Source organism: Colobus angolensis, unplaced genomic scaffold, assembly GCF_000951035.1.
Source record: "Colobus angolensis palliatus isolate OR3802 unplaced genomic scaffold, Cang.pa_1.0 Scaffold295, whole genome shotgun sequence".
Classification (NCBI taxonomy): Eukaryota; Metazoa; Chordata; class Mammalia; order Primates; family Cercopithecidae; genus Colobus; species Colobus angolensis.
Genome location: NW_012116210.1, coordinates 1,124,769 through 1,139,562, shown reverse-complemented (window position 1 = coordinate 1,139,562; position 14,794 = coordinate 1,124,769). Strand labels below are relative to the sequence as shown.

Genomic DNA, 14,794 nt, shown 5'->3' with positions numbered 1-14,794 from the left:
TGTTATCAGGCTGTCTTTTGCAATTACTTTGGTTGTTTGAAGGTTATGTCGTAGTTGTCATTCCTCAGAGTGCCTGAATCTTCATTTGAAAAGTTTTCTTTCATTTAACATTTGTGTTTACTAATAGTTGAATTTTTTTAAAACAATAACTTTGATTTCAGTTACATTATATGTTTTATTTCAAAATGGACTTTTGATGTATGACTACTCCCTATTGTTAAAACAAGCAAAAATTTCATTGATAAGAAACATTGAAATTGTTTTTTAAAATGTTTTGTGATTGGTCAGGATGTATAGATGCATTTAAATTGCTAAAAATTAAACTCTTCTGAGAAACTCATTCTTGCCTTTATGTTTAAACTTTTTCTTGCCTTTTTTTTCCAGCCTTCAAAACCTCTTACATTCCAGTAGAAAACTCTCTCTGCAAGTCCTTAACTTTGTTCACTCATTCCAGGTAACAAAAACCAAAAAGTCCAAATGGTACTTGTACAGAGCTTTAAGTATGCACAACACTTCTGTTTGTTTTTGATCACCACAGCAGCAAGATATGAAATAAACATTAATTTTATTGTACAAATGAAGACATTGAGATTCAGGAAGTTAATTTACTTGCACATTTCACTGGCCAGGTCTTTGGAGACCAAAGCTTGATCTCTTTGTTCTGTGCTGGTGCTTTATTCAACAGAAATGTGTTAAGTGTCTGTTATGGGCCGTGTACCATGCTAGGTGCCAGTTTTTGGTTATAGTGCACTTCCCAATAACTAAAGTGAGTCTCCGCTGCCAGGATGGGCTGTCTGTTGTGGCAGCGAAGGCCAGTGCTCTGGACTTTTTGTCTTCCCCCCGTCCCCAAGGAAAGAAAGAATATTCTAGATTTGATTTATAGGTAAACTTTTAGAATAGAATGTTTCTATTCAGAATATCTGATTCAACATTATGAAATCAATATTTTGGAGTTTTACTTCATTCATTCAGTTGGTAAATGCTTGACTCTGACCTATGCCAGACTCTTTGCTGACTGCTGTGGAAACAGTGATGTGTAAAATACTAATGGACCTTAGAGTGTTGTGGGAGACAGTAATCAGATAAATATTAAGATACATAAGTTCTAAAAGATTTTAATAAGTACTTTGAAGGAGCCAACTGAGATGAAGTCTGCAGGTAGAACTAATTTCAGTAGGTACAGGATAACATACAAGCTAAATCCAAAAAGTTGGAAAAGAATATTCCGGCAGAACTTAGATCTGTACATCCTGTGTCTGGGAAATGTCCAGTGAACAAAGAAACAAATGAAGGCCAGTGTGGCAGAAACCTTATGAAAGAGAGGTAGAAGCAAGAAGTGAGGTTGAAGAAGAGGGCCAGGGCACGGTGTGCAGGGCCTTCTGGCATATGTTAGAGAACTTGCATTTTACACTGAGTGCAAAGAGAAATGATTGAAGACTTTTAACCAGGGGAGAAATGCTATTTCTGATGGACTATTTTATAAAAATAGGCAAAAATGGAAGTTTTATAAGGATGCAATAAATTGAAAAATTTCAAAATTCTGTCAATACTGGGCTGTCTGTTGTGGCAGTGAAGGCCTTGGCCATAATAAAGTAAACTAATTTGGATATATTTTGGAGATAGGTTGATAAAACTTGATGGTGATTAAATGTGAGGAAAAGATTAGGGCTGTGAAGGGAAGGAAGGGGAGGGATCATGAATGATTCTTGTGTTTCTTGATTAGCTGGATATGTGAATAGAGAAGACTGGGGAGGAAGAGGTGAGGGAAAAATTTGAGAGTTCAGTGATGGGCATGCTAAGTATAGAGTGCATGGGGAAGCATCTGAAACGAAGTGTCAGATAGGTGGATGTTTGAGCCTGGAGTCCTGGGGAGAGATCTGTGCAGAGTATATGAATCTGAGAAGTGTGGAGTAGATGGATTATTCTGGTGCTTAGTGTTTTGTAAGGTTTTTTTGTTTGTTTATTTTTTCCCCAAGATGGAGTCTGACAGTGTCGCCCAGGCTGGAGTGCAGTGGCACGATCTCGGCTCACTGCAACCTTTGCTTCCTGGGTTCAAGCCATTCTCCTGCCTCAGCCTCTCGAGTAACTGGTATCACAGGCATCTGCCACCATGCCCAGCTATTTTTTTTGTATTTTTAGTAGGAAGGGGTTTCACCGTGTTGGCCAGGCTGGTCTTGAACTCCTGACCTCAAGTGATTCACCCGCCTCAGCCTCCCAAAGTGCTGGGATTACAGGCGCACAAGCCACTGCACCTGGCCTTTGTTAAGTTTTTTTTTTTTTTTAAAGAGACTTTTCTCCTGTTAGGTAACACTTTGGGGTAGGTCAGGTCTTCTAAAAATGAACTTTGGCTTTTTCCACAGTCTCATAGCCTCTTGTTTCTATTTAAAAGGACTTACTGTAGTTTTACTTTGCTAGTCATTTTTGCACATATTCATACCTGTCATTGATTGCTTTGGGCTCACAGTGTAGATCTGTGCATCTCCTGGACTGCTTTGTAATCCATTAACACTTCTCAGGTAATCAAGGTCTCTCTTTCTCATAAGTTAAGTGGTTTTGGTAAAGTATTAAATATCATTTCTCTTGTTTCTTGATCTTTTAGGAAGGTGCTTCAACATTGGATATTCACACAGAGCCTGGTTTTTCAAGTTTGCTTTCACAGTCATCGTATGCTGATATGGGTGTTCCACTTCCTGCGAAAAACTTAATATTTAAAGATGGTGTCTTATCAGAATGGAGTGGACGGTCACCTTCCTCACTTCTTATTGCTAATCTCCATTTGCAATAATTTGGTTACACCATTTGTTGCTCACACTTTCTGCCTTTTTTCTTTCTTAACGTTAGCTTTATAGTGTCAGCCACTAAAAAGCATCCTGCTGCTGCAGTGCAATTCTTGCTTAACTAATATTAAAAAGTTTGGGGAACATATTCATGTTTTCTGAAGTTTTGCTCATTATTGCACATCTTATTGCAACAAAGTGCTTTTTAGCAGCCAGCACTATGTTTTTTACCTTGAGACAATCTGCATTTCTTTTATAAAACTAAGTATATACTTTATAGGCTTTATGATGACTGTTATGTTTATAAGCAGTCACTATGAAAATTGCAATGGTAATTTTGTATGTTAGTTTATCAAACATAAATCTTGTTTAATTTTATATTTTGTTACCTATACTTTGGGGGATCAAGGGAAGAGATGGAACTCTTCCTCTGAAAAGGCTTCTTGGTACTTAAAGTAGTAAAACTATAAAACAATAAACATCCAGTATTGAGAGATGATATGATAGGGCATTATGAATTCCTGTGGGTGTCTGTAAATTATGTATGTCAGTTGGACATTGTAGAAGGTATGTAAATCAGCATAGTTATGTAATAACTTAACCTTGATTTTTAAGGTCTTAACTCAGATTATGACTATTCATTGACATCTCATGAGACGCTTTAGAAAACTTTCTATTTTTAAACACCATTTATATGTGGGCTTCTGTTGTCACTGACTTTGGGCTTTATATTTTCATAGAGTCTTTATGAAAAAAATAGAGTTTATTTTCCACTCTTGTAGCTATAGCTGCTGCACATTTTCACCCTGATTTATTGTTTTGTTTCTTAGCTTCGATGTTTTCAAACCAAGGATTGTGATTTTAGGTTAGAATTACATATTGGAAGCATTAAGACTATGTCTTTGGATCAGAATGCTTTAGTGATAAACCTACTTTGAAAACATACTCTTAAGCAATCTGGATCTTAAATTTGTGTGAGTACTTTTTTAGAAAATGATAAAGAAAAATGGAATTATTTCAAAGTGTTTCTTGAGTCATTGATTCTTTTAGCATCTCAAGTGTTAATTAGAATAATTGGAATCACTTTTTAGACTTTTCAAGTTACCTTCCTTGGGAAGTTTGTGCAGTGTTATAGTTTAGTTTAGCTCCTCCTGTAGGGTAATGGTTTGCTAGTTTAAAACTGTAACCAAACGAACTGGTCAGACAACATATATCTAAAACACTTAAAATGTTAGGAAGTTTGGGAATGTTATAACCTAAACGTTTTTGCTGATAACTTTTTGTTATTTATAGATATTTGTGTATTTAACATACTTACTTCTGGAAATATATGCCTTTCCTAAAACTTAACCATGCGTTCAATACCATGGCCTATCTATAGAATTGAATATTTTGGACCATGGTATCTGTGGCACAGTCAGTGCTGTGTTTGAGGTAAATGCAGTAACGGTTTTTCTACTTTGTCTTATAAAGGTAGAAACCATGTGTATGTTATGTTTGTCTATAAAAGAAAAAATACTAATATTAAATAATTTCTTATGACTCTGAGTCACTCACTTATTTTTCCAATAATTGATATTGTACATTCCTAGTGCCATTAGGTATGTATGTGTGTAACTTTTACAGTTTTTCAGCTGAAAGTTGTAAGTGTTTTTTTTTTTGATCAGGGCTCTTTAATCTCATTTTAATTTCCTTTGTTTGAATGTAGTTATTTTATTTATTCCTATATTAACCATCTAAACCAACTGTAATGACATGTACACTAATAAACAATTGAACATTTGTAGTTGTTGGCAGTGACCCCAGTTGTTTGTGAATTTAAAGTCTAAAATATGGGAGTGTTTTGCTGCTATATTTCCTTTGAGAGATAAAGGAGGAAGAAATAGAACCTAATAGTGATCATGAATTTTAGGGAAAGTACTGAAAAACCTTGGGGTCCCCTCTGGTTTCTTGTGTTGAATGAGGCAAGAGCAGTCATCTGATTCCGAGCTGAAGACCTCTCGTACTCTTAAGGAGGGAGAGTGCATTTTTAGAGCTTTTAGCAAAATGTGAAAAACTGATATTTGCGCTTTGCTTTGTGAATTTGGCTTTGTTTTACTTATACATTAACTCATGTAATCTCTTAACTCTTACAAGTATTGATCCATTTCAACAAAAAGGTAAATTGAAAATGCAGATTTTGTTACTTGCCAAAGAAATTTCATGAAAAATTTATATCCAATTATTTTGCAAATAGTTAATTTCATTTGACTTTTTACCACGTTCCTTCCTTTCTTTCCCCACTTCTTTAATGTAATTTAAACCCTGGCAAACATTCTTTAGAAACCAAGAGAAAAAAAAGAACAAATATCAAAAAAGATATAGAATTTAATATGGTACAATTTCACGTCTAAAATGGGTTTGAAGAAATGCAACTTTATATCATTAAAAAATATCTGATTTCCTTTTATTTCTTTTTTAAATTGTGTAATCAGATGATTTTATATTTCTTGCTGGGGGACGGAATCTTGGTTTCTTTTACTTGATGTTTTCAGTTTTCTCTGCCATTCATGTTTCTTTTTTGTGTTCAGTGTTTCAAATACAATTTGTATTTAAGGATTTTAAAATACCAAACTGTAACTTGAGTACAGTGGATCATTTTCTGTTAGGATGTTAATATTATACAATGAAATCTATAAAGTGTTGTCAATTTGATTATTGACACATATAACATGTTTACAAATAAATTGTGGTGTTGATCAAGTTACTATGAAAATGTGTTTAATTTTCTGAAAGTTCCTGTCTTAATTTTAAATACAACCATGATTTGGTGCTGTGGCTTTCCTGTACTTAAAAAAAACAAAACAAACAAAAACCCACAAAAAACTTAATTATTTTGTAGTAATTTCAGATTTACAGAAAGTGGCAAAGATAGATGTTCCTTGTACCCGTCACTGAGCTTCCCCTAATATGGACACCTTCTGTAAACTGTGGCAGGTCTGTGAAAACTCAGAAATTAACACTGGTACTAGTATTTTCTAAACTGTATACTTGATTTGGCTTTTACTAGTTTTCCCGCTGATGTCTCTTTGTTGTCAAGACCCAGTCCAGGATACCACATTGCATGAATTTAGTCATCAGTGCCTCATTAATCTCCTCCAATGTATGTAACAGTTTCTCAGTCTTTCATGACCTTGACATTAGAAAGGGTACCGGTCAGTTATTTTGTAAGACGTCCTTCAATGTAGGTTTGTCTGATGTTTCCGTGTGATCAGATTGAGGCTATGTTTTATCAGAAAGGATACTACAAAGGTGATGTGCCCTTCCCACCAGTACAACATATCATAGGGTACATGATGTCAATATCACTGGTGATGTTTCTTTATTGGGTAAGATGGTATTTGCTAGGTTTTTCCACTGTAAGATCCTCCCATTTCTATTGCTGAGCCTGTGTATTCCGGCTATGGAGAATACCTGGAGAGGCAGCACCATTTGCTGGTCACTGATTCAAGGCATATACCGTATAATAGCTCTAAGATAGATCCCCAGATATACACATGTGTGAGACTCTCGGAGCTGAGAGAGCTATAAATTGTTATTGCTGGTGAGTTATAAGTTGGTTTAAGCTCTGTAGAAAACAGTTTGGCATAATCTTGTAAAGTTGAGCATTTGCATATCCTGAGGTCCAGCAGTTCTGATCCTAAGAAAGTCTTAAGAGGCAAGTAGCAGCATCATGTGTAATTGTAGCAAAACGTTGGAAACAATCCAAAAGTCAATAGAAAGGAGAACCGGGTATGATGGCGTGCACCTGTAGTCCCAGCTACTCAGGAGGCTGAAGATAGAACTCCTTTGTGCCCAGGAGTTTGAGGCTACCCTGGGCAATATAGCAAGAGCTCAGCTCTAAAAAAATCGATTAAAAATTTAGAACATAAAATAGAAGAATGAACAAATGATTGTGTTACATTTATATGTAGATATTTAGATACACTTCAGAAGTGAAAACATTGAAGCTATAGCTGTGTTCTTTTTAAATTATAACATCCATTTAATGGATGGTTACAATATTTTCTAGTTTCTGGTGCTCCCAGCTGTTACAATCTGCAGGTGTCACATGGGTCCAGGCGATGTCCATAAGAATGGTATAATGCGGGGTATTTGTGCTCTTCCTAGGCTAAGGGAGACATCAAGGAGGGAGCCTTTGGCTTCCTTTTCCAGGCATTCTAAGAACAGCTACAAAATTCTGGGATCTGGGGAGGGAAATGAAGTCTCCGCAGTCTGTACCCAAGCCTACATGTCAGTAAGGAGCACTCCCAGCACAGCTGGGAGCACTAGAAACTAGAAAATACTGTAACCATCCATTAAATGGATGTTATAATTTAAATTTAACATGTTATATTTTAATTATATATATATTTTAAACGTTAATATATATACACACATACATATAAAACATGTTATAATTTAAAAAGAACACAGGTACAGCTTCAGTGTTTTCACTTTCCAGTCCTGTGCCTCACTCCGTTTCAGCCTCTCTGGTTCAGCTTTCCCTTAGTATCCTAGCTGGATGGAGAAGAGGTGGGATTTAGGGAATTAAATGCTCTTAATAATGAACTCTTATTTTCTGCTAAATTCCTCTTCCTGTGCTCTGCAAAGCCATCTTCCAGTTGAAGGTATCTGCTTTCCGTCTTCATGTCTTGTGGTTTGGATTACAAACCCCTCGTAGTTTTATCAGTGATTGTTTCTGTTTATGATTCTCCTTGTGGTTTTAGTGGGTGGTTGCCAAGAGGAGAAGAGCAGAAAGTTCTTAAACATTTTCAAAGCAGAAATCCTCCCAGCCTCATGTTTTTATTTCTTTTTATTAAGGAACATGTACAAAAGAAGGGAGAATAGTATAGTGAAGCTTCATGCATTCCATCACCCAGTTTCCACAGTGATTCATGTGTAGCCCCCTCATTTCATATATACAAAACAGACTACTTATATGTGTATCTATGTTTGTGTATAAACATACACACAATACTATTTCCCCAACCACTAGATTATTTTAAGGCAAAATTTGGATACCACATAGTTTACTCTGTAAACAATTCAGAATCATTTTTAACTCTGAATTTCTGGAATCAGTAGTCTCCCAGGACACAAAAGCACAAATATCCCCACCAAACCATTACTAGGCATGTAACATTGGAATTAGTAGCTGATGAAATTAGGCAAAAGAATAAAATAAGAGGTAGTCACATTTAAAGGGTTGGAGAAAAACTACAATTTTCCAGATACTTGTGTACTAGGAAGATGCAGAAGTTATCTGAAACATTAGAAACAGAGACTTCAGTAAGTAGCCAGTTATATTGTTGATATGAAAGAAAACAGCTACCTTAATAGCAAAAATTATATATATAATGAAAGAAAAACATCTTAATAGAACAAAAATCTCAATAAATATGTACCCATGCATAAATATAAAATAAAGTGAAATACTGGATGTCTTAGTTTGTTCAGTTTAGTTCAGGTAGACAAAAGTCCACAGTTGCTTAGAAGCAACAAACATTTTTCTCTCACAGTTCTGGAGGCTAGGAAGTCCACGGTCAAGGCTCTGGCACAGTCAGGGTCTGATGAGGGTCCTGTTTCCCAGTTCATAGATGGCCATCTCCTCAATGTGTCCTCACGCGGTGGAAGGGTCAAATGAACTCCCTCAAGCCTCTTTCATAAGAGCACCAATCTCACTCATTAGAGCTCTGCCCTCATGACCTAATCACCTTCTGAAGGCCCCACCTCGTAATACCATCAAGTTGAGGGTTATGATTTCAATGTATGAATTTTGGGGTGACACGTTCAGATCACAGCACCTGACAAGAAGCTTAGTGAGAAATTTGCAAGATATCCTTGAGGAACACTTTCAAGCACTCCTGAAGGACAAAAAAAGAAAACCTGAATGTGTAGAAAATCAGAACTGTTCTTGAGAGGCAGCCTCAATATTGTCAGGTTATCAATGCCCCCTAAATATATTATGAATTAAGCACAATTTCCTTCAGAATACCAGTGGGTGGTTTTTTGTTTGTTTGTTTTCGTCTTTCAACTTTGGAACTTGGCAAAATGATTCTAAAGCTCAACCTGGAAGAAGAAACAGTGGAGACTTAAAGGTAAAAGAAAAATCTAAAAGTATCCCAGCAGGTGTAATCAAATGTATTATAAGCCTAAAGTGATTAAACGGTATGGTACTAATTCAGATACAGACAGATTATTCAGATACAGGCAGAAAACTAAAAACCAGAACTAAACACACAAGAATCCAAATGTGGCATTTCAGATTGGTATCCAGGAATGTCTGTGGATCATTTAGTAACTGGTTTGGGGATAACTGGCAGATATTTGGGGAAAATACAGGGGGAATTCTGCCACAATCCTTACACCAAAAACTTAAAGAGGGATCAAGGTTTAAATATTTTAAAATGTTAACATAAAAGTGGAAACGTGTTGTTTTTCATAGGTTTGGCATACAAAAAGACTTTTTAAAGGATGACACCAACCCCAGAAGATTTAAAAAGAAAACTGGTAATGACTACTAAATAAAAATGAAACCTCCTGCCAGAACTCTGTAAATGGAGTCAGAAGAAAATCTTCAACCTGAGATAAAATATTTTCTGGATACGACATGGACTAATTTTCTTCCTGTCACAGGTCGAGTTCTCCAGGAAGCAGATGTTGGGACAGAGTTAAGAGTGCGGGAGGTTTGCTGGGGAGTAGCGTCTGGGAAGGAAGAGGGAAGGAGCAGAGTCTGCATGGAGAGCCGTGGGACCAGGATGTGGACCTCCCACACCAATAAACTTCCTACTAGGACGGCCTGTGAGGGCAGTCCTGTCCTGGAGACTCAGGGCTCCCTAAGGAAAGCACAGGCTCGCCACCTTCCTTCCCTCCTCTTTCCTCGGGGGACAGCAGTTCCACTCTCAGAGAAAGCCACTGGCACTGGGGTGGTGGATGTGCTGGATGGAGCCTCCGGGATCAGAGGGTTGGCATGCCTGTGGGATGGCATGCCTGTGGGCTGTCTCTACCTTCCACTTGGCCCTCTCTGCCTTCTGCTTGGACATAGAGTGCCCATCTCATTCCTACTCTCTTTGGATCCTCTTTCCTCTGGCTCAGTCATTGGCTGGGGACTACCCTGGGAAGACTGGCCCAGGCTGGAAAGCTGAGGCCAATCCTGAAGGAATGAACAGTGGGAGGTTGCCAGATAACCACCCTTGTTGCTGCTGGATGGTGAATCTGGTCTTGAATAGAGTAAGTACTGAGAGAGTTCATGGACACTAGCGTTGTTATCTCTGGGGAGGGTGTTCGATTCAGTTGGGAGGGCAAAGGATGTGGCTTTAATTTTATCAGATCGCTTCGGTTTGGGTACCTTTTCCAACAATTAATTGTTATATATATGTATATACACATATATAATCATGAAAATTCGTTTGAAATACAGTCGTGATGGCCATTAGGACTAGTTGCCAACTATTTCCAATTGTTGCCCTTCCTGAGCCATGGTAGGTGGTCCAGTCTTGTGTAGTTAGATGTGGCCAAGTGATTCCTATGGTAGGAGTAGAAGTAATGGTGTCATTTCTGGACAAAAGATTGAATTACCAATATGAGATCCTCTAGAACTCTCCTTTCCCTCTAGGGAGGTGACTGGCAACATTTAAGATGATGGGTGCCTCATCAGCCTGGGTGCCCTGTGACCTCAGTGAGTAGACTTCCCTTCCACCCCACCTTTGGCCTGGGACAGACATGAATGTGTAGTGACCCTACAGTGGTGTAGTAAAAAAAGAATATCCGGCTGGGCGTGGTGGCTCACGCCTGTAATCTCAACAGTTTGGGAGGCCAAGATGGGTGGATCACCTGAGGCCATGAGTTCGAGATCACCCTGGCCAACGTGGTGAAACCCTGTCTCTACTAAAAATACAAAATTACTGAGAATGATGGTTTCCAGCTTCATCCATGTCCCTGCAAAGGACATGAACTCATCCTTTTTCATGACTGTATAGTACACCATGTTGTATACATGCCACATTTTCTTTATCCAGCAAACTAACACAAGGACAGAAAACCAAACACTGCATGTTCAACTCATAAGCGGGAGTTGAACAATGAGGACACATGGACACAGGGAGGGGAACATCACACACCAGGACCTGTTGGAGGGTGGGTGACTCGGGGAAGGAGAGCATTAGGAGAAATACCTAATGTAGGTGACAGGTTGATGGGTGCAGCAAACCACCGTGGCATGTGTATACCTATGTAACAAAACTGCATGTTCTGCACATGTACCCCAGAACTTAAAGTATAATTTAAAAAAATTCCAAAATTAGCTGGACATGGTGGTGCATGCCTGTAATCCCAGCTACTTGGGAGGCTGAGGCAGGGGAATCGCTTTAACCCAGGAGGCAGAGGTTGCAGTGAGCCAGGATTGTACCATTGCACTGCAGCCTGGGCAACAGGAGCAAAACTCTGAAAAAAAAGAGAAAAAAAAAAAGGGAGAGAGAGAGAAAGGAAAGAAAGGAAGAAAAAGAAAGAGAGAGAAAGAAAGAAAAAGAAAAAGAAAGAAAGAAGAAAGAAAGAAAGAGAAAGAAAGAAAGGAAGGAAGAAAGAAAGATCCGGAGTTATCTGAAAGGGTTACTAAATTATTCCTGCCTTTTACAAATACATATTTGTTATGAGGTCAGATATTCTTCACATATGTCAATCAAAATCACATATCCCAACAGATGAAATGCAGAAGTGGATAAGAATCCCCATCTTCTAGTAAACCAAACATTGAAGAGATTTGCAAAGATGTAGAACAACGCTGTTCTTCTCATGAAGTTACTTTTGCTTTGGAAAATATGGTTATTTTTCATAAAATATGTTGTTTAGGTAACGTGATGTAATGGGTTTCTTGTAATTTTTAACTAAATTAAATATTTTAACACATTTTCTCAGTTTTAATTTCTAGTGCAGTAAATAACAGTGGTTATAACTCACTCAAACAGAAGCTCTTTGGGATAATCAATAATTCGTAAGCTGGTAAAGGAATCCTGAGACCAAAATGTTTGAGAACTGTTCACCTTCAATTCTGGCTGTTTCAGCAATTAGGAATGTGCAAATATTTAAAAATTGCCATCAGCCATGGCCTACACAATTACTTTAAGTTTTTTATTTTTAGAAAGCTTGTTAAGTTACAGAGTTCTTTTGACTGTGAAATAATTAGCAGTCAGTATAGACAAATTGCAAAATGAAAAAAAAAGGAAGAAAATATCAACCATAATTTTGCTACTCAGAGATAAACATTTTGGTGCATTTCTATGCAGCACTTTTCCCCCAGTGATCCCTACCCACATACAAAAACAGAAATGCACAGGCACACGTCAACACCTGAAACAATTTAGAATACTCTATGTGAAGCTTGATCTCTGGCTTTTTCCACTTTACAGAAATAAAGTTAGAATTTAGTCAGGAAAATTAAGTTAGTTTTAAAAAATATATCAAGTATTTTGTACTTTAAAAGTTGACAGAAAATTTTTTTTATTAATATACCTTGTATTCTATGAGCTCCAGCCAAGTAAATTGTCTTCAAAGATCTTGAAGATTAGTGGCATCCTAATCCCAACAGAATAAAATAAAAGTTGTTCTATTTTAAAATAAAGTCTATGAATGAGTCGCTCATTTTCTTAATACAAAAGTCTCCAGATTAAAGTATAATGAACTTTGGTCTGAATAAATCTTTCGAGGCTCATTGTTTAGGCTTAAATCATCAAATGTGTGATTTTTCTTAGTGTCTGAGAAAAGGGATAAAGCTCTGTAAATTCTAAGTCTCTTTAAAGTGTTTTGTTGTTTTTGTCTGTTTTACGTAAGAGAGAAACCAATGCATAGTTTTAGTTTTCCAAGCAGGCATCCACTTAATTCTAGGCAGAAGTTTGAAATAGCAATGTATCTTTACATTATTGCTGCTCTCTGTTCTTCGAGCAACACCATTGATTTACAACGGTGTTGTTAATCAACCAAGAGAAGTACCAAGAGGGCACAATTACCCGATTAAACTTTTTTAAAAAATTCTATCTCTTATCGCTGGTTTAAAAAATGTCACCGTCCAACTCCCTGGCTTGTTGGGGTGAGGACTCTGGCAAGGTGCCAATGTTTCTGTTGACAGCTTAGGATCTGGGGATTATAGCAGCTTGGGAAGCCCTCATCTCTGTCCTTCCTTCCGTTTGCAGCCTTTTCTCTTCCGGTGGGTGGCAGTATTTCACTTTTTCTTTTCTTTTTTTTGCGACAGTCTCACTCTGTTTCCAGGCTGGAGTGCAGTGGCGTGATCTCAGCTCACTGCAACCTCCGCTTCCGGGATTCAAGCAATTCTCCTGCCTCAGCCTCCTGAGTAGCTAGGACTACAGGTGCCTGCCACCATGCCTGGCTAGTTTTTTATATTTTTAATAGAGATGGGGTTTCATTATGTTAGCCAGGATGGTCTCGATCTCCTGACCTTGTGATCTGCCTGCCTTGGCCTCCCAAAGTGCTGGGATTTACAGGTATGAGCCACCGTGCCCAGCCAGTATTTCACTTTTTAACCCTCGTTTCTATCAGGGACTTCTCAATTTGCATGAGCCTAGCATAGATTTTTCTTAAGCAGAATTCATTTATATTTCCACTCCCTTCACCTCCCTACCACTCCTTCCCCAGTCTTGTTAACCCATTGGTGAGTTCACCTGGAAACTTGGAGAACATCAGGACTTAACAGGACAGGTTGATGGTGAACACACTTCCAGGGGAAAGTGCCCTATCCCGGGAGTGTCTGCATGTAGGATACCATGGGAACGTTCTCGGAAAGTGACTTGAACGGATTTGGGTGGCATGATTAAGGTGGGCCATTTTGTTGGTCTACTCAGCATCCTCTGCCTCTTCTTTCTACCTGATTTATTCTGAAAATTACTTCTAATTTCAGATGGAGAGGTGGTGATGATGGGGAAGTTGTAGAGTCTTCCTTCTCCCTCGAATCCCCACAACTCTGCACAGCGCAACCCGGAGGAGTCTCCATTTTATTCACTTCCTTTCCAAAGGGATTGCCAGGCACCCACTCACTCAGAGTCTTGGCATTCCCTCTTTTCCCTGTCTGGAATACTCTCTCCCGGCTGAGGCCATGATTGTTTCCTCGCTTCGGGTCTTTACAAAATAAAATGTTGCAGTATTGGGGTAGAGTCATGTAACCTCACCCCACCCCCAGCCTGCCTCCACTTCCAGTTCATGTCCATCTGGAACCTCAGAATGTGACCTTATTTGGAAATAGGGTTTTTGCAGATGTCATTAGTTAAGACTGGAGTAGAGTGAGCTCTACATCCAATGACTGTGTTCTTGAAGGAAAAGGAGAGGACTCGCAGGGACACAGGGAAGAAGGCTGTGTATGACAGAGGCAGAGAATAGAGTTGTGCTGCCAATAGCCAAGGAACGCCAGGGATTTATGGGAACCTCGGAAGCTGCGAGAGAGACTGATATGGTTAGGTGTTGCGTCCCCAGCCAAATCTCATCTTGAATTATAATCCCCATTATCCCTACGTGTCAAGGGAGAGACCAGGTGGAGGTAATTGAATCATGGAGGCAGTTTCCCCCATGCTGTTCTCGTGATAGTTAGTGAGTTCTCATGAGATCTGATGGTCTCATAAGGGGCTCTTCCCCCTTCATTTGGCACTTCTCCTTCCTGCTGCCTTGTGAAGAAGGTGTCTTACTTCCCATGCCATGCACTTAAGTTTCCGGAGGACTCCTCAGCCATGCAGAACTGTGAGTCAGTTAAATCTCTTTTGTTTATAAATTACCAAGTCTTGGGCAGTTCTTTTTAGCAGTATGAAAATGGACTAACACAGAGGCATAAAGCAAAGGGACTCTCCCCAGAGCCTCCAGAAGGAACCGACCCTGTTGACACCTTGATTTTAGTCTTTCGGCCTTCTGAACTCTTAGATGGACCAATTTCTGTTTGTGGCTCTTGGTTCCAGCAGCCCTAGGAAACTAGACAGCTAGCCGCTGACTGAAACCTCCCCTTG

The 14,794-nt window shown here is 38.6% G+C and overlaps 1 protein-coding gene across 1 annotated transcript in view; it reads left to right on the top strand.

Moving 5' to 3' along the window:
• Positions 1-5,532, top strand: part of FAM91A1 (family with sequence similarity 91, member A1) — a 49,308-nt gene extending 43,776 nt beyond the window's left edge. The window contains exons 23-24 of the mRNA XM_011949273.1: positions 385-454; positions 2,600-5,532. Coding sequence (XP_011804663.1) covers positions 385-454; positions 2,600-2,785 — 256 coding nt within the window. The 3' untranslated portion in view covers positions 2,786-5,532. The remainder of the gene's footprint in view (positions 1-384; positions 455-2,599) is intronic.
• Positions 5,533-14,794: the final 9,262 nt, after the last annotated feature.